The sequence below is a fragment of the Zootoca vivipara genome, chromosome 2 (genome assembly GCF_965207765.1).
Source record: "Zootoca vivipara chromosome 2, rZooViv2.hap1.1, whole genome shotgun sequence".
NCBI classification, from domain to species: domain Eukaryota; kingdom Metazoa; phylum Chordata; class Lepidosauria; order Squamata; family Lacertidae; genus Zootoca; species Zootoca vivipara.
Genome location: NC_142584.1, coordinates 20832857 through 20858478, shown reverse-complemented (window position 1 = coordinate 20858478; position 25622 = coordinate 20832857). Strand labels below are relative to the sequence as shown.

General features: G+C 41.4%; 2 protein-coding genes across 9 annotated transcripts in view; both read right to left on the bottom strand.

Annotated features, from left to right (window-relative positions):
- CEP112 (centrosomal protein 112) overlaps positions 1 to 6554 on the bottom strand; it is a 206747-nt gene extending 200193 nt beyond the window's left edge. For 5 of the 6 annotated variants that reach the window (XR_015947984.1, XR_015947985.1, XR_015947983.1 and 2 more), the window contains exons 1-3: positions 6138 to 6554; positions 2897 to 3041; positions 82 to 272 (exon numbers count right to left, since the gene is read on the bottom strand). Coding sequence is in view for 3 of the 6 variants with exons in the window: in XM_035104026.3 (XP_034959917.2) it covers positions 82 to 272; positions 2897 to 3005 (300 nt within the window). In the remaining 3 variants the exon portion in view is untranslated. Of the gene's footprint in view, positions 1 to 81; positions 273 to 2896; positions 3042 to 5536; positions 5630 to 6137 lie in introns of all 6 variants that reach the window. The other variant, XM_088661405.1, reaches the window with a different exon arrangement.
- A 2586-nt stretch (positions 6555 to 9140) lies between these two features.
- On the bottom strand, positions 9141 to 23462 carry APOH (apolipoprotein H). Of its 3 annotated transcripts, XM_088661404.1 has the most exons (10): positions 23011 to 23127; positions 20989 to 21165; positions 19770 to 19814; positions 19456 to 19552; positions 18804 to 18880; positions 15169 to 15357; positions 14869 to 15048; positions 12566 to 12763; positions 11402 to 11517; positions 9294 to 9429 (listed from the first exon to the last, which is right to left on the bottom strand). In XM_088661404.1, exons 1-9 carry the CDS (start codon positions 23072 to 23074, stop codon positions 11447 to 11449), a joined length of 1098 nt encoding a protein of 365 aa, XP_088517530.1. In that variant the 5' UTR covers positions 23075 to 23127; the 3' UTR covers positions 9294 to 9429; positions 11402 to 11446. The 3 variants fall into 3 exon arrangements, with proteins under 3 accessions (XP_034959913.2, XP_034959912.3, XP_088517530.1); XM_035104022.3 differs by lacking the exon at positions 19770 to 19814 and adding an exon at positions 23333 to 23462 and having other exon boundaries at positions 9141 to 11517; XM_035104021.3 differs by having other exon boundaries at positions 9141 to 11517.
- Positions 23463 to 25622: the final 2160 nt, after the last annotated feature.

Below are 25622 nucleotides of genomic sequence, written 5' to 3'. Positions count from 1 at the left end.
ATGCCTCCTGCTGGATCAAAAGCCCTTAGGCTCATGCAATGACAACAACTATCCTTCCATAGTAAGGCACTTCATATTTACCATGTACGAAGGAAGAGTTTTCAACGTTCCTGTTTCTGGTTTCTGTGTAAAGGGGCCCTCCAGCACTCCTCTCTTCAGCATATGCAGAAGCAGCTTTCCATACAAGTTCCGGTTCTTCCTACCAACAGTACCTGCGCCCGCACCTGAAGGCTCACAAAGCTTTTTGATCCAAAGGGCACATCTCTGACGTTCTGAGAAGGGTGGGGGTGGAATGTATCAAGTGTAAGAAGCTGATATTACAGCGGTCTAAACATTTACCTTTTCAATCAATAAATAAATTTATGCCAAGCTAAAATGTTTTATTGCAAAATATAAACTTCAAAAGAAATCTTGTGTTTCCAAAGTTAGTAATAGTGCACAAACTGTTACACTTACACAGACTAATTAACACAAGGAAGCACTCAGATACTGGTAGTTTGACCCTTAACTCATGTATTTGCATGTAAAAGCTACTTATAAATTTGAAGGAAGTGCTGTACAGGCTATGAGCTGCATTCAAGCATCATTCAGCTAGTGGTAAGGCTTGCATCAGTGCAACAAGAAGTAATTTTTTGGAATACCCTTCCCCTGCAGCACAAAGACACATTATAAATATGTTCCAAGGTGTTAGGGGATACATGAAAGCAGATTTAGTGAATGAATGCAAAAAAATTGCCGACAGTATTACTGAGCAGTACCACAGAATACACCATTATAGATTTAAAGTTTGCCACATGGGATGTTTTTTATATACGTTAGAGAAAAAACTTCGAATGTGTTCAGTGTAATGCGTGAATCATCTGTATATTTTGTGTATTACAAGTTTGAATATACACCTTTATGATTTTTATACACTAAATCATACATATTTTATGTATGGATTTTCTCATACTGTATATGAAACAGATCTAAATCTTTGGATCAGATTGTGGTATAATCACAACACAGCCTTAGCAACATTTTTTTTCTAAGCATACCCCTTCAAATTCTTGTGATGTTGTATACATTTCACGGCTGTGTTGGGAGACAATAAATTAAAGCATTTTAAGAACAAGGTATTAAATTTAGTGATAAAATAGAGACATATTCCCTCTACAGAATTAAGGCCAAAATGTAATGTGTGTTTTTCAGGAACAATTTTCTATCCTCTTTATGAAAAACCACATCCTGTTACTAATGTACTGAGCCTACTTGTGAAAATATTTTAACTAGAAGAGTAAATTCAGCAACCTCTCATGGCATTACATTGGTTGTTCTTCTCTAACAAGATGTACCACTAGTAGGATTAAAAAACTGATCAACAAAATATTTATCAAGCACTTACACTTTGTAGATTACATCCACATAGTAAGTCCATTTTCTGTCTGTAATCTCTAAATTCATAAAAATGCTTTTTTCATTCATTAATAGCAATAATATTAGTTAACCTGCTATAGTGTTTGTTTGTTTTTAAGTAAGATCAGGAAGAGAAGTTTCTAAAAATCATTTGTAATTTTATAAAATGGTATAATCCTCAACAAATCCTTTAATTTTCATAATCTCTATGTGATTAATCATAAAATAACCAGAATTCTTTATATAAAAGTATATTTACATCATTAAGAAGGATGAGCTTGAATAATCAGTATTAACGGAAATGCTTAAAAGATAAACAATGAAAACAAATGTTATGATTATACACATTTGTAGCACTTTTCAGTATTTAATTTGGTAAAGCATTCATTCTATCATCTCTTCCTTCACTAAACTGACACTAGACACCAACACCTGCCCTCTAAACACAGAGCAAGTGCTGGGGAGACTGTATCCCTTTTCTTGGAACAATAACTGTTCACATCATCAAATCCTAACTTACCATATTTTATATATTTTACTAATCTCTCAATCCAATTTTATACCCAGCGAAGAATATTGCACTAGGCTTCTTCCCTATGGGTTGTATTCAACACTGTGCAAACAAACAGTTCTACTTGCGCCACAGAACTCTCCCTTCTGCTCATCTGCCCATACAGCCCCCAAATCTGCCCCATTTTGAGGGTGGGGTGGGCTGCAGGGGAGAAAAGGGGTAAAGTTCTGCTCAGGAAGCCTATGCCCTTTTAAAATGTGAGTTGGGGGGGGGGCAGCTATTGGGTTGTGCTTTTTTATTTTGATTATGTATTTTGTGGTTTCGTATTTTGATTTTATTGTGTGAACCGCCCCAAGACCTCCAGGTATAGGGCAGTATATCAAAACAATCATCAATCAGCAAGCCTGTTGTGGAGCAGAAGAGTTGGATACAATCCTATGTTCCAGGGTTACTGGAGTTGGGCAGCCATCAGCACTGTGACCCTGCACTTGAAAGCCCTTCAAAAGCAAGTGACAGGACTGGATTCCCAGACTCTTCCATTGCATGAAGCCTCCACAATGAATTGAACGTCCCCATCACTATGCCCACGTCTCCGAGATCTGGGTATTTTGTGTAGAAGGGAGATAGTTTTAATAGCAGCATATATTATTTTTGTTACTTTTGCTCAAGACACACAAAGTTGTTAGAATAGTCCTAGCTGCCTAGATAAAGCATGCTACAAACAGAAATCCAACTGTAAGCAATGCTTTGATATGATAAATTTACTCAGACAAAAATTCATTCCTCCCTCCCCACCATAATATTCACAACATACCATGAGTCCAAAAGATAAATTAGGACTCAGTTTATTTAACTGGTCAATTACATGGTGTTGATCATATAGCAAAGCCAATATTAAAGAGCATATATGTTTATGTTATTTGGTTTAAGTGTGCTACTGTAAAATGGCAAAATAAAATATTAAGGATAGTGTTTCATTCTAATGTTTACCTGATTTGTGAGGCAGTTTCAAAACATAAGGCTTCATATCCACAACATAGTGATCAAATTCTGAATCCAGTTTCTCCCAAATTTCTTCTTCACCACTCATTCTGCTCATTCAACAATCGGAATATAGATGTGTTTAAAAGGATAACTGGAAACACAATGCAAAAAACACAATGCAATCTTTTATTTTAAATAATATTTTATTTATACACAGCAAAGTTCAACAAGCAGGTCTCCCTGCCTGGGCCAAATATAGATTTTAACACATATAACAAATATAACACATATAACAAATTTAACAAATACAGATTTTAACTTTAACTCAGATGTTAAAGAGCAAGTAGTAGTAGTAGGAAGTAGTAGTGTGTCAACAGAACTTGACATCTAAAACAGTTGGAAGTGAGAAACTACCTGCCTCATACTCTTCTCAAAATGGCCCTCCCAAAAGGACCTGCTGACAGGGATATATATCATGTCCATCATAATTCTGGATCTGTTTCCCAAACTTGGGTCTCCAGCTGTTGTTGGACTACAACTCCCATTATCCCTAGCTAGCAGGGATCTGGATTAAAAACCGGTAACAGCGATGGCATACACAAAACCTATTAAAAGCACACACACACACACACACACACACACACACAAGAACCTTGAGAAATGTAGTTTATTAAAGGTGCTGGAAATTGTAGCTATGTGAGGGATAGGCTACAGTCAGAGAGACTGAGATATGAAAGCTAGGAGCTAAATGGCACCTTAAACCTAGGTTATGGCCACTTTTTTATAATAAAGCTCAAAATGGATGAACTGCAGCTAAAATATTATAAATATATAAAAAATAAAAAAAATGTCTAGTAGCACCTTAGAGACCAACTAACTTTATTCTTGGTATGAGTTATTGTGTGCTTGCACACTTCTTCTGATACCCAACACGGCTACCTACCTGAATCTAAAATATTATGTTCATTCTTCACATGACCTAGTCCCTTTTCCTGCCCACCCCCTTAATATTCTTAAGTGGATCTTTTCTCCAGTCTTCAGAGAGTAGCTGGAAGTGGGGAGACAGAAAAAGGTCCTCCTTTCCTTCCACGCTGCTGTTTTAATCTGAAATCTTAGGCGCAGTACTGTGCCCAGACCTCAGAAACTTCTCACGCTAATGAAATTCCCTGTTGCAAAATACACCTACTGGCTACAGTTACCAGACTTCTTGGGTTTAAACAGAATTTGGAGAAGACAAATAGTAATACTACTGAAAAAACTATCAGAATTATATGTGGAGTTTGTGCAGCATTTGTTAAGTATAAAATATAAATTGCTTAACCAAGTTAGAAGCTGCAGTCATGTACTGGAAAGCATGCCTCCACTGGTTAAAACGGAACTGACATTCAATTAATATGTATCATAGGCAAGAGACGTAAGATAAACACTTCATTGACATCATGTATGTACATTGTTACTCTTTTGAGTTTACTTGCTTAGCTAAATTGCTTTTCACACAGGTCAACACAGATATTTATCCTGAAAAAACTTCACCACTACTACTGCTACTGCTGCTATTATTATTATTATTACATATTATATCTTTTTATATTCCGCCTTTTTCCCTGACAGAGACTCAAGGCGGCTTACAGCTAAAACAGGAACAGCTAAAACATATTTTTTTAAAGCAACAATTAAAAAACAATTAAACACTAGTAGAATACTCTCTCTCTCTCTCTCTCTCTTTCTAAAAAAATGTTTATGGATACTCTCATTTTGACTCAAGAAAATCACCATTTTATAGTTGAAATCGGGGGAAACAAATACAGTAAATGGACAAAGGTACAAAGATTCATAAAATGTTTAGTGATATGCATAACCCTGCGTCCTCCCAGAAAAAAACAACAACTGTATATATGAGATCACATACAGATCATCACAAATAAAACCACCACAGCACCTGCCTTTCCTTAAAAGCATTCAGTTCCCAAAAGGCTGTTAGAACAAGCAAGTCTTCACCTGCCAGAGAAGGCCAACAAGTCTAACTTCTCTAGGAAGGGAGTTCCAAAGTCTGGGAGCAGCCACTGAGAAGGCCCTCTCCCACAAGTATCCCTGTGAGGGTGGTGGGAGCATGGGAAGGGCCTCCCCTGAAGATCTCACAGCTCTGGCAGGTTTATATGAGGGACCACGGTATTTCAGATATCCTTGACCTAAGCCAGGCATCCCCAAACTGCGGCCCTCCAGATGTTTTGGCCTACAACTCCCATGATCACTAGCTAACAGGACCAGTGGTTGGGGAAGGTGGGAATTGTAGTCCAAAACATCTGGAGGGCTGAAGTTTGGGGATGCCTGACCTAAGCCATATAAGATTTTACAGATCCTAACCAGCATTTTAAATTGTGCCCACAAACACACCAGTCGCCACTGGAGTCGTATGCTTCCTATAACCAACCCAGGTAAACAATCTGGCCACAGCTCTTTGAGCCAGTTGAGTGTTCTGTTTAAAAACATAGTTCTGATTGCACTATTTTGTCGTTTCTCTCCCACTAACAAATCAGGCCGCCCAGAGTAGTTTACCTCCACCCTACAAGGATGTGTATATGACATGGCCGCAGCAAATCTCTCAGGCAGTAATCCTGTACACGCTTATGTCATAGTAATGCTTACCAAACATAGTGGGACACACACACAGGATTGCAGTGCTGATTTGGGATTTTCAGCGGAAAAGCAAGGACCCTGCAAGCGCAATCCTTGGCACACCTGCGCATAAATATGCCCGACAGTTCAATGGGACCCTGATCAGTGTACATAGGACAGCTTCCTTTTTAACCCCACCATAAACACGTTCACTCCAAGGTCCCCCCATCCCCAACTTCAATGGGGCCAAAAAACACCCCAATGTAAATGTGCAAAAGCCAGAGCTGGATTACCAAATAGGCAGCGTAGGCACAGGACTGGGGCCCCCTCATGCCTTTCAGACGCCCCACCACAACGGATCCAAATGGCTATGGTTGTTTTGTGCAATGAAATCGGTTTGTTGAAATTGTTGGTTGGTAAAAATGAAATAAAGTATTGCGAGATAATTTGCGGGGGGGGCAAGATTTCGACTGCCTAGGGGTTTAATCCGGCACTGGCCCATGCCCAGGCATATGCATACCTACTGGGAAAATTAGCCCCATCCAATTAAATGGGATTTATTCCCAAGCAACTGTGCAGAGGAGGGCTGCACGCTCCTTAAGCACAGACATGACAACATAGCTCCGTTTACCTCGCGCAGTCCACGACGTCGAGGCTTTGAGCAAAGGTTCGCCCTCTGTCAGAGAAAGAGGGGGGGTTGGCACAACCCCACTTCCCCACACACACACACCCCCACACACAAGGGCGATGCCGCAAGGAGATGCCACAGAAGTGGGGCTGCGGTGGGTGCAGTGAACTGAGGGAGTGTCCTAAACCCCACACAGGCCTCACAAACCTGCGCCTCCCTCTCCCCCCACCCCTTATTTCAGTGGGGCTGAACGACGCGACCCCGAGAAACGGGGCTCCAAGGAGAGTCGGGGAACCGGCACGGCTGCCAGGAGACCAGCCAAAATGCAACCAACGGTTCAAACCAACCCCGCCCTTTCCCGCCGGGCTCCCTCAGCTAGGGGCAGGCCCGACGGGCCCGAACTACTTCCGCTTCCGGCGCAGCGAGCTCGGCCGCGTCGGCGGGGTTGCTAGGCTACGCGGCCTGCGCTTGGGAAAAGCGGCTAGGCCTCGCCGGGAGTGGCGCCGCTTGCGGGCTGGGCAGGGAAACGCGGCAGCAAAGCGGCCGAGTTTTAAGAAAGGGTGGGGGTAAAATGGCGTGTCCCGTTTGGAGCCCTGCCATCATCAATGGGGTTTCGGAGGCAGTAGGCTCAGGTGGGCTTTTGCGGGACGGGGGTCTCGCAGGCTAAGGAGAATGGACAGACTCCTGGAGAGTTGCAGGGGGCGATGGTGGGCGCTGGACAATTATTACAGGCGGGAAATAATAATAATAATAATAATAATAATAATAATAATAATAATAATAATAATAATAATGCAGTAATAATAATAATGACAACAACAACAATGGGAGGCCAGTTATTCGTGGGATTCCTTTGCTGTGCTGTTTTATTGTGAGTGGAACAGTGTTTGTATAAGGTACGTTTGCATTGCAATGTAGCCGAAGCAAAATTCCAAGTATGTTTGGTACTTGGCCAATAAATTAATCCTTCTTCTTATTATTCCTAATAATAATAATAGTTGTTGTTGTTTATATGCCGCCCACTGGCTCAGGGCACACGCTGCCCCAGGTGCCCTAGTGGCTGGCTACGCTGCTGACCTGGGGGGTAAATTGTTTTTTGGGGGGTTGCCAAACATCAGTGATTCCTTATAGAGGTGACAGAGCAGTGCCGGATTTACGCATAAGCTAAACAAGCTATAGCTTAGGGCCCCACTCTCTTGGGGGGGCCCCAAAAAAATTAAAGGAAAAAACCTGGATGTACTATTAATATACTTCTTAATTGTATTTCACTGTTAATATACTACTTCTTAATTGTATTTCAGTTCAACAATTACTTTGATAAAATACATAATTTGTTATGTGCAAATGGCTTTAGATACCTATTAGGTGCATAAATTACCATATAGCATATATTCAACACAAAAAACAGCGACAATTTGTTGTTGACAAAGGACAGCTGGACATATAAAAGGGGCCCCATTACCTTCAGTAGCTTAGGGCCTCATCAAACCTAAATCTGGCCCTGTGACAGAATAATGCCCCTGCTTCTCTTCCCAGGAGCTACTGTTGGGCCTCACCCCAACCCCATTATTAAATTTTTTTTATATCTGCTTGCATTCACTTACTCTACAGTAGCCTGTATCCTGCAGTGGTGGTGTTTTTTAAAAAAAATAAGAAGACAATCACTATCTTGGGTAAAGAAGTGCTAGGGGGGAAAACATGATTGTTCTGCTGTATATTACCAAGGGCTAGAAATGAGCCTCATGTCAGCATGTTCAGTGACAGCCTGAACACTTTCTGGCTCCTTGAAGAAAGGGAAAACTTTTGTGTTTATGTTCTTCCATTCTCCCCACTCTCCCACCTTTCACTGAAAGTCAGAAACGTATTTACTTAGACGTCCATCCCAATCAGTTCATTTACTTATTTATTATTACATTATATTTGTATCCTGCTTTTGGGGCAATAATTTGTCCTTGGAGCCACTCATAGCAAATGCAAATTGGATGAGGATGCTTAACTCAGCCCGGATCGCTGTCTCTCGGCTATTGGTCTCTACAGCCACAGCAGGTGCTGTAACTCTCCAATGGTTTGACTTCTATCCCAAAGGCACACTCCTCCATTGTATCCTGAGACAGATGGATGCCAACTATTTCTGTTCAATACAGTTTCAGCAGTCATTGACCAGTAAAAGTTACTAAACATCAAGTGACAACAGCTATTATTTTTTATACTGTTCCATGAATGTACATAATAAACATACTTCAGATAGGGATAGCTACCCTGTGGCCCTTCAGGTTTTGCTGAACTACAACTCCCATCAGTCCCAGCTAGCATGGGCAGTATCAGAGATTATGGGGGCTGTAGTTCAACCACATCTGGAGGGCCAAAGTTTCACAACACCTCTAGAAGGCACAAAGGGCCAGGGAACTACTAGTCACACCTGGGTCTGATTTCCAAAGGGATCACATTACTGTATTTTGATAGCTTGATTTTCAAGCACTAAAGGAGAGAACAGCTTGTTAAAGGGAAGGGATTCCTGTACAGACTTATGTGACTTGATAACCTGCCTAATTTCTATCCAAGTGTGAAAAGGCAAATGTAACTTTGCTCACCAATCCAAATACAAAAGGAAGTCGCTGTACTAAACATATGTTGCATATTGTCCCACCAGAGATATTGATTCTGAAAATACAATGGTTGAATATGTACAAATTCACAATGTGATACAACTCACAACTTGAATTGTAGGAAAAGTATTCATTTAGATAGACTGTAGCTTGTTGCTTTTTTAAACCTTTTTTCCCCCATGCTCTCTTATCTTTGCAAGTACCACAGCAGGTTGCCACAAGAAGCATAAGCACAGCTTGAGGCACTCTTTCAGTTGTCTACAAAGAAAAAGGCAGGCTTCATTCATCATAATAAACTCTTGAAAACACTTCTAGTCACAGTACAATATTTCAGGGTTTCTGCGCAAACCTTTCATGTTTGAAATGTGAGTCACAAAATTCATTTCACAGCTTCAGAGGCTTTGGGGTAATAATTTTTATTCTACTTGCCAAGAGATATAATTACAAAAATACCATCATTTTACTCTGGAAGAATAGTGTTTTAAGCGCTTTAATGCATCCACCTTGGAAATTAATTGCTAAGTAGAATGAATGAGCCACCATTGGTGGGGTAAGTAGAATTCAAGAAAACCTCAAGTTTCTTGTCTGGAAAATTAATATGACAGAACCTGAATCCTGCTGTGATATAACAGCCAAATAGCATTTTGTGATATTTTGAGCCATTCCTCATGCATGTTTCTTGACGTATTCTGTTGTGAAACAGAAAAATATTTTAAACAGTGAAAAAGCATGTGATTGAAACCATTCTTACTAAAATTCTTAAGTATTATTTACACAGTATTGGGAGTAGATTTTGCTTTGTAACCCAAGCAAATCTTTAATAACAAAAAATACATAGTTTTAAAAAGAAGTAGATTTCACCAGGGAGGTATGTGCTAGTTTGTCAGTTTGTAAATATCTAGATAATTGTTCCCTTTCTCTCCCCCCCTCCCAGATGTTCTGATAGGTATCTGGTACATTTTAAGTCGCTTGATTTGCACATACTTTATTATTGTCCTTTTTCATGTTTCGTTTCTTAATCCTATTGTGTTGGCTTCTGGATACAGGAGCAATTCATAACAATTCATTGACACAAGGGTGGGGAGGCATCAGACCCACAGCACCAGCTACAGGCCTGACCAGAACTCCAGAACTTTGCTTCATGGTGGCTCAGCACTAACAGGGATTAATGGATCCTGACCATTGTCAGAGAAGGACACCAGTTTGAATTTGCCCAATTCTCCCACCTTATTCCTTCTCCTCCCTCAGGTCCAAAAGGCTTCAGAAATACTAGCTGATGCCAGCAAGAATCTGAGAAGCATATTAATGATAGAGTCTGTTTTCCCAGGACCATGCCTGCTATTCCATTCTAGTCACCATTCCCAGAAAATTGGGGACTGGAGGGCAAATCTAAAGTGGGTCAAAGACAATACCGGAAACCCCCAAGCCACATTGGATCTCACAGAGGCCTGTCTTCACATACCACTTCATCAGCTTCATCACCAGTATGTGAGATTTGCATACCAGGGACTTCAGAGCCAGTATGGTGGTGTGGTTAAGAGCGGTGGACTCATAATCTGGTGAACCGGCTTCGCTTCCCCACTGCTACACATGCAGCTGCTGAGTGACCTTGGGCTAGTCACACTTCTCTGAAGTCTCTCAGCCACACTCACCTCACAGAGTGTTTGTTGTGGGGGAAGAAGGGAAAGGAGATTGTTAGCCGCTTTGAGACTCCTTAGGGTAGTGATAAAGCGGGATATCAAATCCAAATTATTATTATTCTCTTCTTCACTATGAATACAACTCTCTTGATTTGGCTTGTGTGCAGCACCGAGTGTATTCATGTACCGGTAGGTATTTGTACTGGTAGCAGTTGTGGCCTGAGGAAATAGGTGGTCCATGCATTTGCTTATTTAGCCAACATCCTGATCAGACCAGGCTTCCAGGGACAGCAGGATCTGGAGAGAACTGGGGACTGTTTCCACATTAATCTAAAAAATAGCCAGCTGACACCTGCATAGCACATGGTGCACCTGGAAGCATGGATAGACACACAGACAAACACTGTGAGCCTTCCACAGGTATGTCTTTCAAGATACACAGGGATGAGAGTGATCTCTCAAAACCCAGATGTTTTTCTCCTAGCCCAGCTACAAGGAACAATTATCATTGCAGGCTCCTGGGTGGGGTTACCTTCCACAAGGCTACAGCAGACCACCTTTTCATTCAGGTAGCAGATACCTGATGTGCTTGTGTTGGGTGAAGTCTGGAGAAAACAGTAGTCGGCTCCCTTCGTTGTTAGCCCTTTCTAGCCCAGCTCACAAATTAAAAACATTTTCATCAAGAAAATTATTTAAAACCTAATAGTGCAATATTATGTAATTACATCATCTGTAATATTATGTAATTACATCATAACTCAAACTGATTTGCCACAAAGAGAGACCAGTAATTAATGCTGGTTCATGCTGCTTTTCAACTGTACATTAGCTGCTACTTGTTTATTTCCTGTAGACAGGCTAAAAGCATGTTTCTTAAAAAGAATGAGGACAAAATTAGCACAAGGTGATGTAGCTTAAACACAATTTTGATGGAAAGTTGCTTTAAAGGGGCAGTTTAGAATACGCTGGTAGGATTGCGCTTGCATTGCATGTAGGTATTATCTAGAAGGAACTGTTGTACCATTCATCTGCATTTTTTTCCAAACAACACTTGGAGATATCCTCATCAATTGATGTTCTCACATGGTGTCATGTCTGCTACATCTGTTTTCACCAAGTTTGAAAACCACCCACGTTCTATTAAAGAAAAAAATAAACATTTAGTTCAGATACTTGTATCTCAAAATATGATACACATACATTCATATGCTTTGTGTACAGATGGACAGTACAGTGGTCATCAGTCCATGCAAAAGATGAAGGAACTTGGTATATTAACAGGCAAAAGTATGGCATTTTTCTTTTTCCAAATAAAGCTATACCAAATAAAATTATTAAGATTTAATCATTCTGGGTGGGGGAGAGAATTACTGGGATGCATCCAATGTTGCATGAGCAAAAGGCAGCTCCCCAGACAAATTTTCCTTTCTTGTCCTCCCAGCTACAGCCTCCTATGTCCCACAAAAAGAAAGGAATTGCTGGAAATCTGGCATAGGAATTGTGCAATGCGTACGCAAAGTTCCTGATTTCAGCCGATTCCCTTTCCCACTCTAGCCCCATAAGACAGCCTGCAATATTTGGTAGGTTCTCCCAACCCTTTGGAGAGCCTTTAGGTGGAGGAAAATAATTTCTGAGCAGAGGTCAGTTCACAGAACCTATGTTTGATACAGCCCCTTGTATGTGCTTGCCACCTGAATTAATTCTTAAACATTTATCATTACATAAATCCTTCTCACTTAAATTCAATCTATTACTAAATTATACCCCTTTTACTTCTAAACCCTGATTTTAATAACATTCTAACAACCTAATTCTCTTAACTTTTATTTTACTCCAAAGCCAATATTCCCTACCCAAAAATATTAATGTTTAAGATATAAGGTATGATGTTAGAATTAAGAGATTTTGAGAAAGTATGGATAATATTTGAAAACTGCATGATTTAGTTATAAAAAATGAACTCAAGAGGGAGATGCGAGGAAGTCCGTAATGTTAAGAAATAAGATTTGATATTGGATTCTTTTTTCTTTCTCTTTTTTTGTCTTTTTTCTTTTCTTTTCTTTTTTATATTTTTGATTTTTGTATGTGGTATAAAATGAATAAAAATTATTTGGGGGGGGGGAGAAATGATTTTTATTTATTTATTTTTTACAAAAAGGGGGGGGGCGACCCAGCTTGATCTTACCTTTGAAACAGGCAGGGACCGAAAGAGTGCCATCTACGCATTGAGTAGGTACAGTGTAACTACACTGCTGTTCTTTATTTTTGCAGAAAAACCAGATGGTCTCAGCATGTTTTATTCCATCCCTGAGATGGTCTTGCACCTTCAGCTTCTGCTCATTGTATAATACTGTAGCCCTTTTTACTGGTATGGCACATGGTGCTACAAAGGGGTGGGAAAGGGGTACGAACAGTATGGTTGAACAATCACATATCTTGGATCAGTCAGATGCTTCAGCAATTATACAAGTGCACTTATGGGGCGAATGACATCATTATTCAGACAAATGACTTTAGGAATAAATCAAGCAAAATTGGCCTGATGGAGCCTCCTCAAGTAATCATTGTCTTTTCCTAGCAACCTCTTCTATCTGCATTGACAAAAGTGTTCTGCCGCTCTAGCATTGCTTATATGTTCTTAAGCAGCAGATCACATGCAAGAAGCGATGTCTACTACTGACAACCGTAAGATTACACCTATTATAGATAACTATTATGTATCATTATAAATATACGTGTAATATATTTAAGGGTCTGATAAACGTTTCTAAGCCCCACTCAAAACAATGGACCACATTAATTACATCTAGCTTTTCCTAGACTTCAACCATGATGTGTTCACGTTGTACTGTGAAATTGTTCTTGTTAAGGTAGGCAAATATAACAACTTGGAAGGGGGGCCATAATGGGCATCTATGCTGTTATAAAATCATATTGGGGGGGGGGGGGTTTGCAGGACACCATTATTAATGAACAGAGAGGGGTGACAGAATTTGACAGCTGCAATACCCAGAATCCTGTTCAATGCCATCTTCCCTGTCTCCCCACCCCTCCAGCTAGGACGCGACCCTGCCTGAAGGAAGGCTTAAGGATCTGCATATGCACAACAGTTAGCATAAACTCACACATTTCCCCTCTCCACCTCCCCTCCGCCCAGAACAAAACAATGTTTCCAGAAGAAGGGGGGGGGGGAAACCGCCCAAATCCAAAGTTAAACTTTTCTACTCAAGTTAATAATACAGCCTATTATATGTTCTCTTACCATGAAATCTCTATCCGCTGCCTCTGTATTAGAATTGCTGTTTTATATCTTAGAACTGTATATGTCAGGACTGCTACCTTTTAATTAGAAATCCCTGCATTAGGTATGTTTTCCAGGTATATTTTCTGTATGAACCCTGTATGATCCCAACCCACCTGAACCTTGCCCTACTACCACCCTATACCCATTCAAGGACACACGGACAATAGAGGGATTAGCTGGAACAACTTTATTCAAATAAATTGCCATCCTCAACGTAGCCCACCCTTCCATGGCCTGGAGGAAAACACTGCCGGGCGGACTTCCACCCCATGGAAATCGCCAGGAACTGCCCCACCTCTGCACCCATCTCGACTGATTGCCCTTCCTGCCAAACAACAGGGAGCACCATCAACGACAGGAGAAGAGAGATTGACATCTCTCCATCTGAAAGGAGAAGTCATCTCCGCACCCAGCTAATCCGATCTCCCACCCGTCGCCCTTGTCTCCCCCTCCCTCCTAGTCCAGAGATTTCCATGCATGAACAGGAGGGTATATAGGGGGACTTCACCATTTCCCGGGGTTCCTTCCTTCTTTCCAGAGGCAGGGACCCTACAGCTGTAGCTTTGCATTCTGCAATAAAGGGATCAGTTTGTTTTTCCTGACAGCATCGTGTGGTCTCTGTCATTTTCCCGGCGGAGCTGAACTTAGTGCAAATTTTGGAGCTTCCGACCCGCGTCTGTCCTTCTTAAAAGGCAACGCATTTTGGGGTACATTTTTCATAACAATACAGAGGGTAGCTCAAGAGTTATGAGCTTACAGATGCTGAATTCATATACAGCACGACAGGCAACACTGATTTGTATTTACAGTCTAGGTTTATTGTCTCACAACTGGCTGACTTTTATGATTGCATGAAAAATACATAAGCTTTATGACATAAATATCCAAAAAGCTGGGAATGGGATTCCGCTAACTAATTCTGCTTGTGAAAGGCCATACAAGAATGTCCACGACAAGGCCCCCCCCCCACAAATGTACCCCTTCGCTCCCTGAAATTGATAGGAGTTTGTGATTCTGCAGAATTACTAGAAAAAGTGCACAAAGGAAGAAGGGAATTGATTGTTCCATTTGGCAAGCTGAAAAGCTTGCACTAAGAAAACAATTGCTCTAGTGCTATGTTGAATTCCTCCCTGGGTCACTTTTTCAAAAATGAAAAGTTAGATACATCAGATGCTAAGTTTTACCTCTGCAAGCTGGTTTTGTTGACCAGGTCCCTGTTTTTTCACAACTGGATGCTGAACCTCCATCCAGTACATATGGAGGATTACAGCCATATTGCACAGTTTCTTTGTATTTGTAAGTACGACGAAGAGCAAAGTTTATAAATCCATTTTCTATTTGCTCTGGATATGGACATTCTACAGCTGTGTTAGGGGGAAGAAAAAGATTGCTATGGTTTAGAGGCCATGGGGGAAGGGCAAAAAGAGAGAACTTCCATGCCCAAGCTGCCTTTCAAATAGCAACATTATATTTAGAGGACTTACACCTGCATTCAGGTAGTTCACTCCAGTTTCCACTGGCCAGACATTTGGCTGTTTCGTTTCCAAACAAAGCAAGAGGTGGCAAACACTCAAACTTGATTACATCTTGGAAGACTGATACATTTCCAGGCACAAGTTTAAGGTAAGACAGGGCTCCAAATTCAGAAACTGGAGGTGGAGGACAAACGACAGCTGGAGGAAAAAAGCAAAAAGCAAATTCATTTGACACAGTGTAAAAACTTTACTCTTGTGCCTATTTGGCTAAATATCTTATAAAACACTCTTGTTCTTACGGAATTCATTCCGATACATCGGAGTATTTGTTTCACCTGTAAAAAAAAAATCTCTTGATTAGTTAAGATACACTAAGGTGGCTGGAAAGTGTGAGGGGGCATCTAGTGCACTTCTTTTAAAGAGAATTGTAAATGTGAAAGACCAAAACACAGCAACTGTACACCAAGTCTGCAGGCTTTCCCCCAAAACACACTGAGGTCCCCAATATATTTTTGGTCCTATATTGAAGCTCGCTTTTGGATATGTTTAGCCAAAATTAGTTTCACAGATGATGTAAAAGATCAGTGGGAAATGTAGCCACTCAGGGATTAAAGGGGAAGGGACTTCAAATATATATGGAATATAATTGGTACTTCACATAACTCGCCACCAGGAGTGATACTGATTCATTTCTTACAAAGAAAAAGTTAAACAAGTGTCTTCCCCATCATTTTTTTAAAGGTTTCTCTAAGAACTGAGAGAGAGTTCTAATACAGTCATTCCTTGGTTTTCGAACAGCTTAGTTCTTGAATGTTTTGGCTCCTGAACGCCACAAACCTGGGAGTGTTCTGGTTTGCGAACTATTTTTGGAAGCCGAACGTCCGACGGGGCTTCCGCTGTTTCCAATTGGCTGCAGGAGCTTCCTGCAGCCAATCAGAAGCCGCACTTTGGTTTCTGAACATTTTGGAAGTCAAAAGGACTTCCAGAACGGATTCCGTTTGACTTCTAAGATACGACTATATTTGAAAGCAGGCCTATGCAGAGTGGGGGGCAGCCGGGTACACATTGCCTTGGCCTTGGAAGGCTAAGGAGGTTTACGCTGTCATGCCAAGGATGTTTATAACTTTATTATAACAAGACTCTCACCCCGGGCCTTAGACAAGCTCTGCACAGGCTTGCTTGAAAGCAGTGTTGCAGCTAAAGCTGAACTTCAGGGCCAAAATCAAGGGCCTTGCTGGATTCCCCCTGCCCCCAATGACTACCTGTAAAGCAGTAGAAACAAGCCCTGTTATATGTGTGGCTGGCTAGATATAGAATCAGCAATAAAAAAATATTCCTGTAGTCATGATGGTGGTATGATTTAGGTGAGTTTAAAATGCAAGCTGTTTGCTCAGATTATTTCTCTCTTATCATTGGGAGATGTATCAAGAACATAGAAGCATATGAAAAATATGGAAATAGTGGGATGGGGCGGAGAAGAGATTGGGTACTTTGCAATATGTGACTATCAAAAGTGCTGTGTAAGACCAATGGGTTGAATCCAATGAAATAATTGCAGAAGCAGAATGACTTGAATGATCATTAAGCAAAATGATCATTAATGATAGAATGATCATTAAGCAAACGGTCTGTGAGCACTAGAAAGGAACTCTGTGTTCACTAAAAGTCAGCATGGGTTTCTGAAAAATAAGTCATGTCAGACTAATCTGATCTCATTTTTTGACAGAATTACAAGCCTGGTAGATGAAGGGAACGCTGTGGATGTAGCCTATCTTGATTTCAGCAAGGCCTTTGACAAGGTGCCACATGATATTCTTGTAAAGAAGCTGGTAAAATGCAGGCTAGACACTGCTACCATTCAGTGGATTTGTAACTGGCTGGCTGACCGAACCCAAAGGGTGCTCATCAATGGCTCCTCTTCATCCTGGAGAGAAGTGACTAGTGGGGTGCCACAGGGTTCTGTCTTAGGCCCAGTCTCATTCAACATCTTTATAAATGACTTGGATGATGGGCTTGAGGGCATCCTGATCAAGTTTGCAGATGACACCAAATTGGGAGGGGTGGCTAATACCCCAGAGGACAGGATCACACTTCAAAATGACCTTAACAGATTAGACAACTGGGCCAAAGCAAACAAGATGAATTTTAACAGGGAGAAATGTAAAGTACTACACTTGGGCAAAAAAATGAAAGGCACAAATACAGGATGGGTGACACCTGGCTTGAGAGCAGTACATGTGAAAAGGATCTAGGAGTCTTGGTAGACCACAAACTTGACATGAGTCAACAGTGTGATGCAGCAGCTAAAAAAGCCAATGCAATTCTGGGCTGCACCAATAGGAGTATAGCATCTAGATCAAGGGAAGTAATAGTACCACTGTATTCTGCTCTGGTCAGACCTCACCTGGAGTACTGTGTCCAGTTCTGGGCACCACAGTTCAAGGAGGATACTGACGAGCTGGAACGTGTCCAGAGGAGGGCAACCAAAATGGTCAAAGGCCTGGAAACAATGCCTTATGAGGAACGGCTTAGGGAGCTGGGTATGTTTAGCCTGGAGAAGAGAAGGTTAAGGGGTGATATGATAGCCATGTTCAAATATATAAATGAATGTCATATAGAGGAGGGAGAAAGGTTGTTTTCTGCTGCTCCAGAGAAGCGGACACGGAGCAATGGATTCAAACTACAAGAAAAAAGATTCCACCTAAACATTAGGAATAACTTCCTGACAGTAAGAGCTGTTCGGTAGTGGAATTTCCTGCCAAGGAGTGTGTGGAGTCTCCTTCTTTGGAGGTCTTTAAGCAGAGGTTTGACAGCCATATGTCAAGAATGCTTTGATGGTGTTTCCTGCTTGGCAGGGGGTTGGACTGGATGGCCCTTGTGGTCTCTTCCAACTCTATGATTCTATGACTTCTACTCAGGGAAAAGAATTTTCCTCCTGCACGCACAAACACACACAAATCATCTGCAGTGAATTGGGAGGTAACCCAGAACAGATGTGTGTGTGTGTGTGTGTGTGTGTGTGTGTGTGTGTAGAAGTACTGTACCGTATCTATTTTGAGAGTATAACTCTACTGTTTTGAATGGGAAAGGTACCCATACGTTATCTATTTAAGCAATTGTACGTAACCTTTCAAGACCACACAGGTTGTTCATATCATAAACACACATGAAAAGAAAATTTCACAATTCTCTCTAAAAAGCAGCTGTATTATACAAAATAGAACAGAAAAACAGCACCAGCTGTTAAATCGTGCTTAATACCCTGGACGAACCTCAAATTAATCAGTTAAAAGTGAATGTAAAAAAGCTAGGTTATTTTGTGTGTCATTTAAAAAACAATTGAGCTAAGCGCACTTCCTGTGCGAAGGGAATTCCGTCACTGAGAAGGTCTTATTTCCTGCAAGCACCAACCTGATGGACCTTGGACCTTAACCAGCGGGCCCACAAGCAAGGCCTCCATGACTAGCTAATCTGACAGGAGTTCAGGCAGTCCTTCAAATAACCTGGTTCCAAGACATCACGATACCCAGACCTTTATCCAGGATGTCTTAACATTACACATGTACAAAAGTTGCTACATTTGATAACCCCATGAGTCAGCCCATCACATCTTCATACACAAAACTAATCCATTTCTCACATACGTTGGCATGTGGGTAATTTTTCACTCCACTGTCCATCTGCCAGGCATTGGGCGGTTTTCTTCCCTTGAAGAATATACCTGAGAAATAAAACACATCTATAACAGCAGTTTTTAAAAAATATTTGCACTTGTGCTTGACAAAAAAAAGAAAACCAGCTGGTTTGGGTATCCCGCATGGAGTGTCAAATATGGCCTAGTAATGGCCTTGATTTTGGTGCTGTTTCTTTTACGTCATGCTTTATAGATACTTCAAAAATTGCCAAGAGTCGCCTTTAAGGCTATTCTCACTTTTGCCAATTAACATCAAAATGTGTAATATAGCCTAAGCTACACTGAACAATTCTGTGTTAAATCAGAAGCTTACATACTCCTACACCAACAGATGGCCAAGTAAGAGCAATCTCATCCACTGGAATGAGATTCAGCAGTCCTTGCCAAGCTTTTTGACATTTGGGCATGGATATTTGTTGTAACTACAGTTTATTTGTTCTTATTTCTTTTCAGACAAAATAACATAACATTCTCCAGATCCATATACAGGACCGTGGAGGTTTTAAGCTTCTTGCCTGTATGCTACCTGTCCCTGGCAGGGACTGCGAAAATCTATGGGATTGGAATCGCTCCTTTTGATAGAACACTGCCACGCAACTTACCCGGGATCACACGAAAACCTTACAAAACTCTGGTAGTTGAAGCCTGTGTGTTGGATCTCTCCATTTTCCAAAGGTCCAGGGTAGTGACATTTTTTTGCTGTTTTAGTATAAGACAATGTTTCATTATTTTTGGATAGGTAAACATTGCCAGAACAGAAGGGTTTAAGTCATTCCAAAAGAGCCCCTGTGCATTTTAATCACAACAATCTCTTGGGGATAAAATAGCACTCAATGAACTTAAGCAAGTACATCAAATCCCTAAATAATATAGACTCCTACAGAGTAAAAGTGGTAGCACAGTGGTGGTCATTCACCTATTTTTGCATGTCTGAGACCCTCCTGTGTTTGATTTCTGGTGCCTGCAGTTAAATATATCAGGAAGAAGTTGATATGTAGGACTTTTCACTCTCCTGAGAGCAGCATACAATACTGGAAAAACAGAAATAATGCTTTCAAATGTTTCTAAGTAGTTTCTCTGATGCAGCTTGCAGTGCAAAAGCTGTTCCTGTCACACATCATAAAGTCAGGTCCAGAACTGTTTGCCTTACTTCAATTTTGTACAAGGCTCACATTACTAGGGACCCTCACTTAGAATTGCTTTTAACGGGCACATGGCAGACAGAAAGCAATAGTGACAGCTTTCCCCATCATTGCAAGGAAAGCTTTAACTATTTTTCTGCCTGTTGCATAGCTGTTAAAAGCAATTCTCAGGAACTATTTAAAAGGGATGATAACCGGATGGTGGCGATAAAAGGACCACTTTGTGGTCCATTGTGACTATGCTGTGAAACACAGCACAACGCTGCTTGGGTTTGTTCTACCTTGGATTCCACAGCTGTTACAAATTCGGGGGATATACCACTGAGGACTGCTTGTTGTATGGATATTTTAAAAGGTTGCATAGCTTGGAGATGTGGACAGGATTCAGACATTCCCTGCACTGGACTAAATGACCCTTGGAGTACTATCCACTCTACAATACAGTCGTACCTTGGAAGCCAAACGACTTGCGGGTCTAAAGTTTTGGCTCCCGAACGTCTCAAACCCGGAAGTGAGTGTTCCAGTTTGTGATCCTTCTTTGGAAGCCGTGTGCAGCTCCTAAGGGGCCCCCCACACCAGGGCAATCTAGATGGATTTTATTTATAAGATTTTGCAGATTTTGGCTGTGAACCTGGGGGGGGGAATCAAGTTGCACCCCACTGCTTCAAATTGGGCACCACTGCCTGGCCCTGAGGCTCATAGTTGCTGGGCCTGAGTTGCCCTGCCCTTGCATGAAGTCTTGGGTTTACAATTTTGGGAGAGGGGAGACTGTGGCACTGGGGAGAGGGGGTGAGGCCCCCTAGACTTAGAGGCCCTAGGCTTCAGCCTACGTAGCCTATACAGTACATAAATCCAGCACTGACAGATTCTGAATACAAACGAAATACAAGGTTCGCTTTGTATTTTGTAAATTGAATACAGTAGTTCTTACTCGAATAGGTTATGGTAAGCAAAAAAACCCAGCAGGGCACATTATAGAAAGAATGTACTTACGTATACATCTAAATGTAACAATAGGCCATCTACCAGACATGGGGCATGTATACCTCCTTGAGCCTGACTGAGCCACATAACCAGGGTCACAGTGGTATGTAATTTCCTCTCCGATATCGAATTCTTCCTTCTGAATGTCAGCAGTAGCCAATGGTATTTCAGGTGGTCTGGGACAGACTAGAAGACACAAAGTACTTTATTTATCAGGCTTTGTATTCATTAACAGCTATAGCATCCCCATGTTTTGAAACAACTAAATAAACAGGTAATAATAATATGGCGTGCTATGTGCCTGGTCCATGGGGTCACGAAGAGTCGGACACGACTAAACGACTAAACAAAAACAATAATAATATGAGTACATTATGCCTTTGGTTCATCACATAAAGACAGTGTACTGAAGGCATAACTGGCAGCAGGACTGTGATCCATTTTAATCCCGCATCAACCTCCATCAGTATATGAAGTTGACCCTCAGGCCCTTGACTATAGCCACCAGCTAGCATTGCTGCTCGGAGTAGTTCAAAGGAAAGGGGGGGGGAAGGATATGGTTCCTCCCGGCAAAAAAAACTGGAAAATTGTCAGGGAGAAGATCTACACTTGACCCATTTGCTGCACATGTTGATGGGAAAATAATCCACCAATTATTTTGCTGAAAGCATTATCAGTAAGAATGCACCGACCAAAACCACCCTTTCTTTTACTGGATTCTTTGAGGGCCCACTCCCAGAACTACAGGTATATCTGCATGTGGCAAGCCCTTGTGAATATCTCCCCACCCTCTTTTCAAACATTTGGTGTCCCTGAAGTCATGCCCGGTGCTATCCACTAAATAAATAAATCACAACCATGTTACAATATTTACCACTGATTTTTTTTATGTGACTTTTTTCTGCTAAAGGCTACATCATGGCTTGCTCTCTGAACTCTGGCCTTTTAAAAATTAATATTCTAACAATCCGTTTATGATGATGCAGAAGCAGAAACGGGAGAGCTTTCAGAAATGTAGGCTTGAAATTAATACCGAACTAATTCAGTTTCCCATATTTTGCCACACATTTATAACCTTTGCAATCAGATTTGTAAAGGGGATTTAGTTAATCCATAGTTCATGAGGCTGCGGCTCTCTGACAAGTGCCAGCAGCTAAATTTTTGCTAAGAGAGGTAAAGTCAAGTTAGTGTCTCTCATATGCTGGCGTCTTTATTTTTACAACACATGCCTCACATGATATACCATGTGGACACACCTGAACTGAATTAAATGATGGAAGCAGATGCATACTAAACATGGCAGGTCAAATTCAGTGACCTGTTAAACCTAGATCATATTTTGGCATTCCAGCAGGCTCCAACACAAATTAAGGCACACGGGACGCGGGTGACACTGTGGGTTAAACCACAGAGCCTAGGGCTTGCCAATCAGAAGGTCGGCGGTTCGAATCCCCACGACGGGGTGAGCTCCCGTTGCTTGGTCCCAGCTCCTGCCAACCTAGCAGTTCGAAAGCACGTCAAAGTGCAAATAGATAAATAGGTACCACTCCGGCGGGAAGGTAAACGGCGTTTCCGTGTGCTGCTCTGGTTCGCCAGAGGCGGCTTTGTCATGCAGGCCACATGACCTGGAAGCTGTACACCGGCTCCCTCGGCCAATAACGCGAGATGAGTGCCGCAACCCCAGAGTCAGTCACAACTGGACCTAATGGTCATGGGTCCCTTTACCTTTTACTCTTCAGAGCATAGGAAGCATCTTGCCCAGGTTAGCCCTGCATAACCAATCACATGACGCAGTGCACACACACCATTTGAATGGGAATGCCCATCAACTTTGTAGAGGCCCGGTCCCCTCAAATATTTTATTGGGGGGGGGAGCCCCTTCAGCCCTTAGAAGTTGGCTCCTATGACCACCAGAAAAAAGGGCTATTACTTGCAAAATCTCACACTACATTACATTTCAGACTCTTAAGCTATCTCAAACCGGTTTGTTTGTTTGTTTGTTTGTCCTGTTAACAGATTAGAGATACTTACCACGTCCTGCAAGGATAGTGTGGGCTAGAGCAACTGTCCAGAAGATGAGTAGGACAGGAGACATTGTTGCTTCGTTACAGGCTGCCCAAAATGGGTCCAAACTCAGTCCTTTGCCTCCTAAAAATAAACAGAACGGAAGGCTAAATATTAACTTCCCATGTTTATTTTGATTCTCGTGAACAAAAGGAGGGGGAAAGAGGGATTCCCGAAAACAGACTGAACAAGCAATGGTGTGCAAAACATTTTGCAATACAGTACTTAAAAAAAAAAAGCCGCTCAAAGCTCCAGTTCACTCTTGTTTGGAAATCTTTTGTATACTTACCTTTCTGGACAGAATGTTTCATTACCCAATCTTTATCAGGTGGGGAAGTAGGGTGGTTGAAAGGCGATACTGTAGGTTGTTTCTTCTTACCCAAGTCTTAAGACTAGCCGAGTGGTGGAGCAATTTTCTCTTTTCATTTCAAGAGCAGGAGTGATAATGTCATTGACCAGAGCAATATTTGCTAGTGCTGTAAGCTGGGAGAGGGTGGGTAGAGGTCAGGTCTGGCCTGGCACATGATGATCCCTTTGTTAGGAGTCTAGACTCAGGCTATGCTCACATTAGTAGCTTAAAATGTTTCAGTGTTGTTTCCAAAGCTGCTTTCTTCCACGGCTGTTCACCCCAGAGCGGGAGTGAGGATTCCATCACCCAATGATTTCTTCAACCATGCCAAACTCCAAGTCAGTGAAGCTTTCTTCTAAAGTTTGTCATTTATTGTTTCTTGGAGAGGGAGGGAGCAAAGAAAAAACAACATTTCCGACTTAGACTGCCACGCCCAGGTCTTCCCGGACATTTTAGGTGCTTTTTGGAAATTTTGAAATTTCATTTGCCCATATGCTATCATCCGCATGTGCAAAAAAATCGCGGCTTCCATTTTAGAGTATTTCTCTACTAAAAGTTACAGGATCTGGGATACGGGATGTGGGTAACTTTACGTGGGTGCTGGGTTTACATGACATTACCCACAATCCATCAGGCAGCTTTTGTGCTCACACACATGATGACACATGTGCAGATGAACGTTTCATTGACTTGGAACTTGCCCATACTTGTAAGATCTGGTTCAGAGGGACGGCTGTATAGCCTACCACCAAAGGAGGTTAGGTTGGTAGGAGCACAGGGCAAGGCCTTTTTTGTGGTGGCACCCCGGGTATAGTTCCCTTCCTAGGAAAACGTGTGCCTTGGGGCACCAGCCCCCACCCCCAAAAAAGTGCAGCCCAAAATTGCATGAGGTTGTGGCGGCCATTTTGGCCGCTGTCCTCTCATGAGCAAAAACAGGATGTCCCATATTTTATTCATATATATATATATATATATATATATATATATATATATATGAATAAAATTAAATTTTCTGTTTTACAATTTAAAATACTATTCTACATCCTTAAAAAATCAATGACTTCCCTTCTTCTATTTCCATGGTTCATTTTACATATCATAAATTCCCGCATATTTTACAAAAACTATACCATTCAGTATTCCATTATTGCATCCATAAAAACTTGTTTACCCTGTTGAATTTATCTTAACGCTGCCAGTATTTTCAGCTGTACACAGTTATTCCCCATATATTCAATAAACATTTTCCAGTCTTTAAACGTACCCTGTTTCTCATATTTTAAGACATACCCGTAAAATAAGCCATAGCAGGATTTTTAAGCATTCAAGGAATATAAGCCATACCCCAAAAATAAGACATAGTGATAGGCGCAGCAGCAATGCTGGCCGCGGCAGGAGGAGGAGGAAAAAAATAAGACAGCCCTTGAAAATAAGCCATAGTGTGTTTTTTTGAGGAAAAAATAAATATAAGACGTGTCTTATAATATGAGAAACACGGGTATGTGCTTCTTGTTCTCTTATTCTATATGTTAAGTCTCCAGGTTGTGTATATTCTGTCAGCTTAAGTTGCCATTCTTCTTGGGACAGATCATGTCCCATATTTTCTGGGACAGTTGACAGGCATGTTTCTTCTATGTTTGAAGCAAGATGAAGGACAAGAAGTAATTGGTCTTCTGTGTGGAGAAGATGGAGAAATGCTATTCAGGTGACAAAGAGAAGGCAGAACCGCTCAGCACTTACAGTGTCCAACCTGTTGAGAAGAATAAATGATGCTGGAAGGGAGCTGCAGCCCAAGGTAGGAAAAGGGTTGGTAAGGGAGCAAGTATGAAATCAGAATAAAATGGAGAAGGAGGAGGAGGAGAAAGGAGAAGAAGACAGTTTTACAGATCTTTTTGTAGAGGGCTTTTCCAGCCCACAAAGGTTCTAATAAACTTGTGCCATAATGGTGGGAGACAGAATTGTGTGCTGGGGACCTGAAATTCAGAACTGATATTTCTTTCTTAGCAGGCCTCTGTTTCCTTATCAGAAAAAAGCTCCTCCTCCTCCTCTTCTATTTATAACCCACCATCTGGCTGTGTTGCCCCAGCCACTCTGGGCAGCTTCCAACATATATAAAAACATAATAAAATATCAAACATTTAAAAAAAACTCCCAAAACATTTAAAAAAACTCCCAATATACAGCCTTCAGCTGTATATTTATTTATATCCTTGACATCTGATGGGAGGGC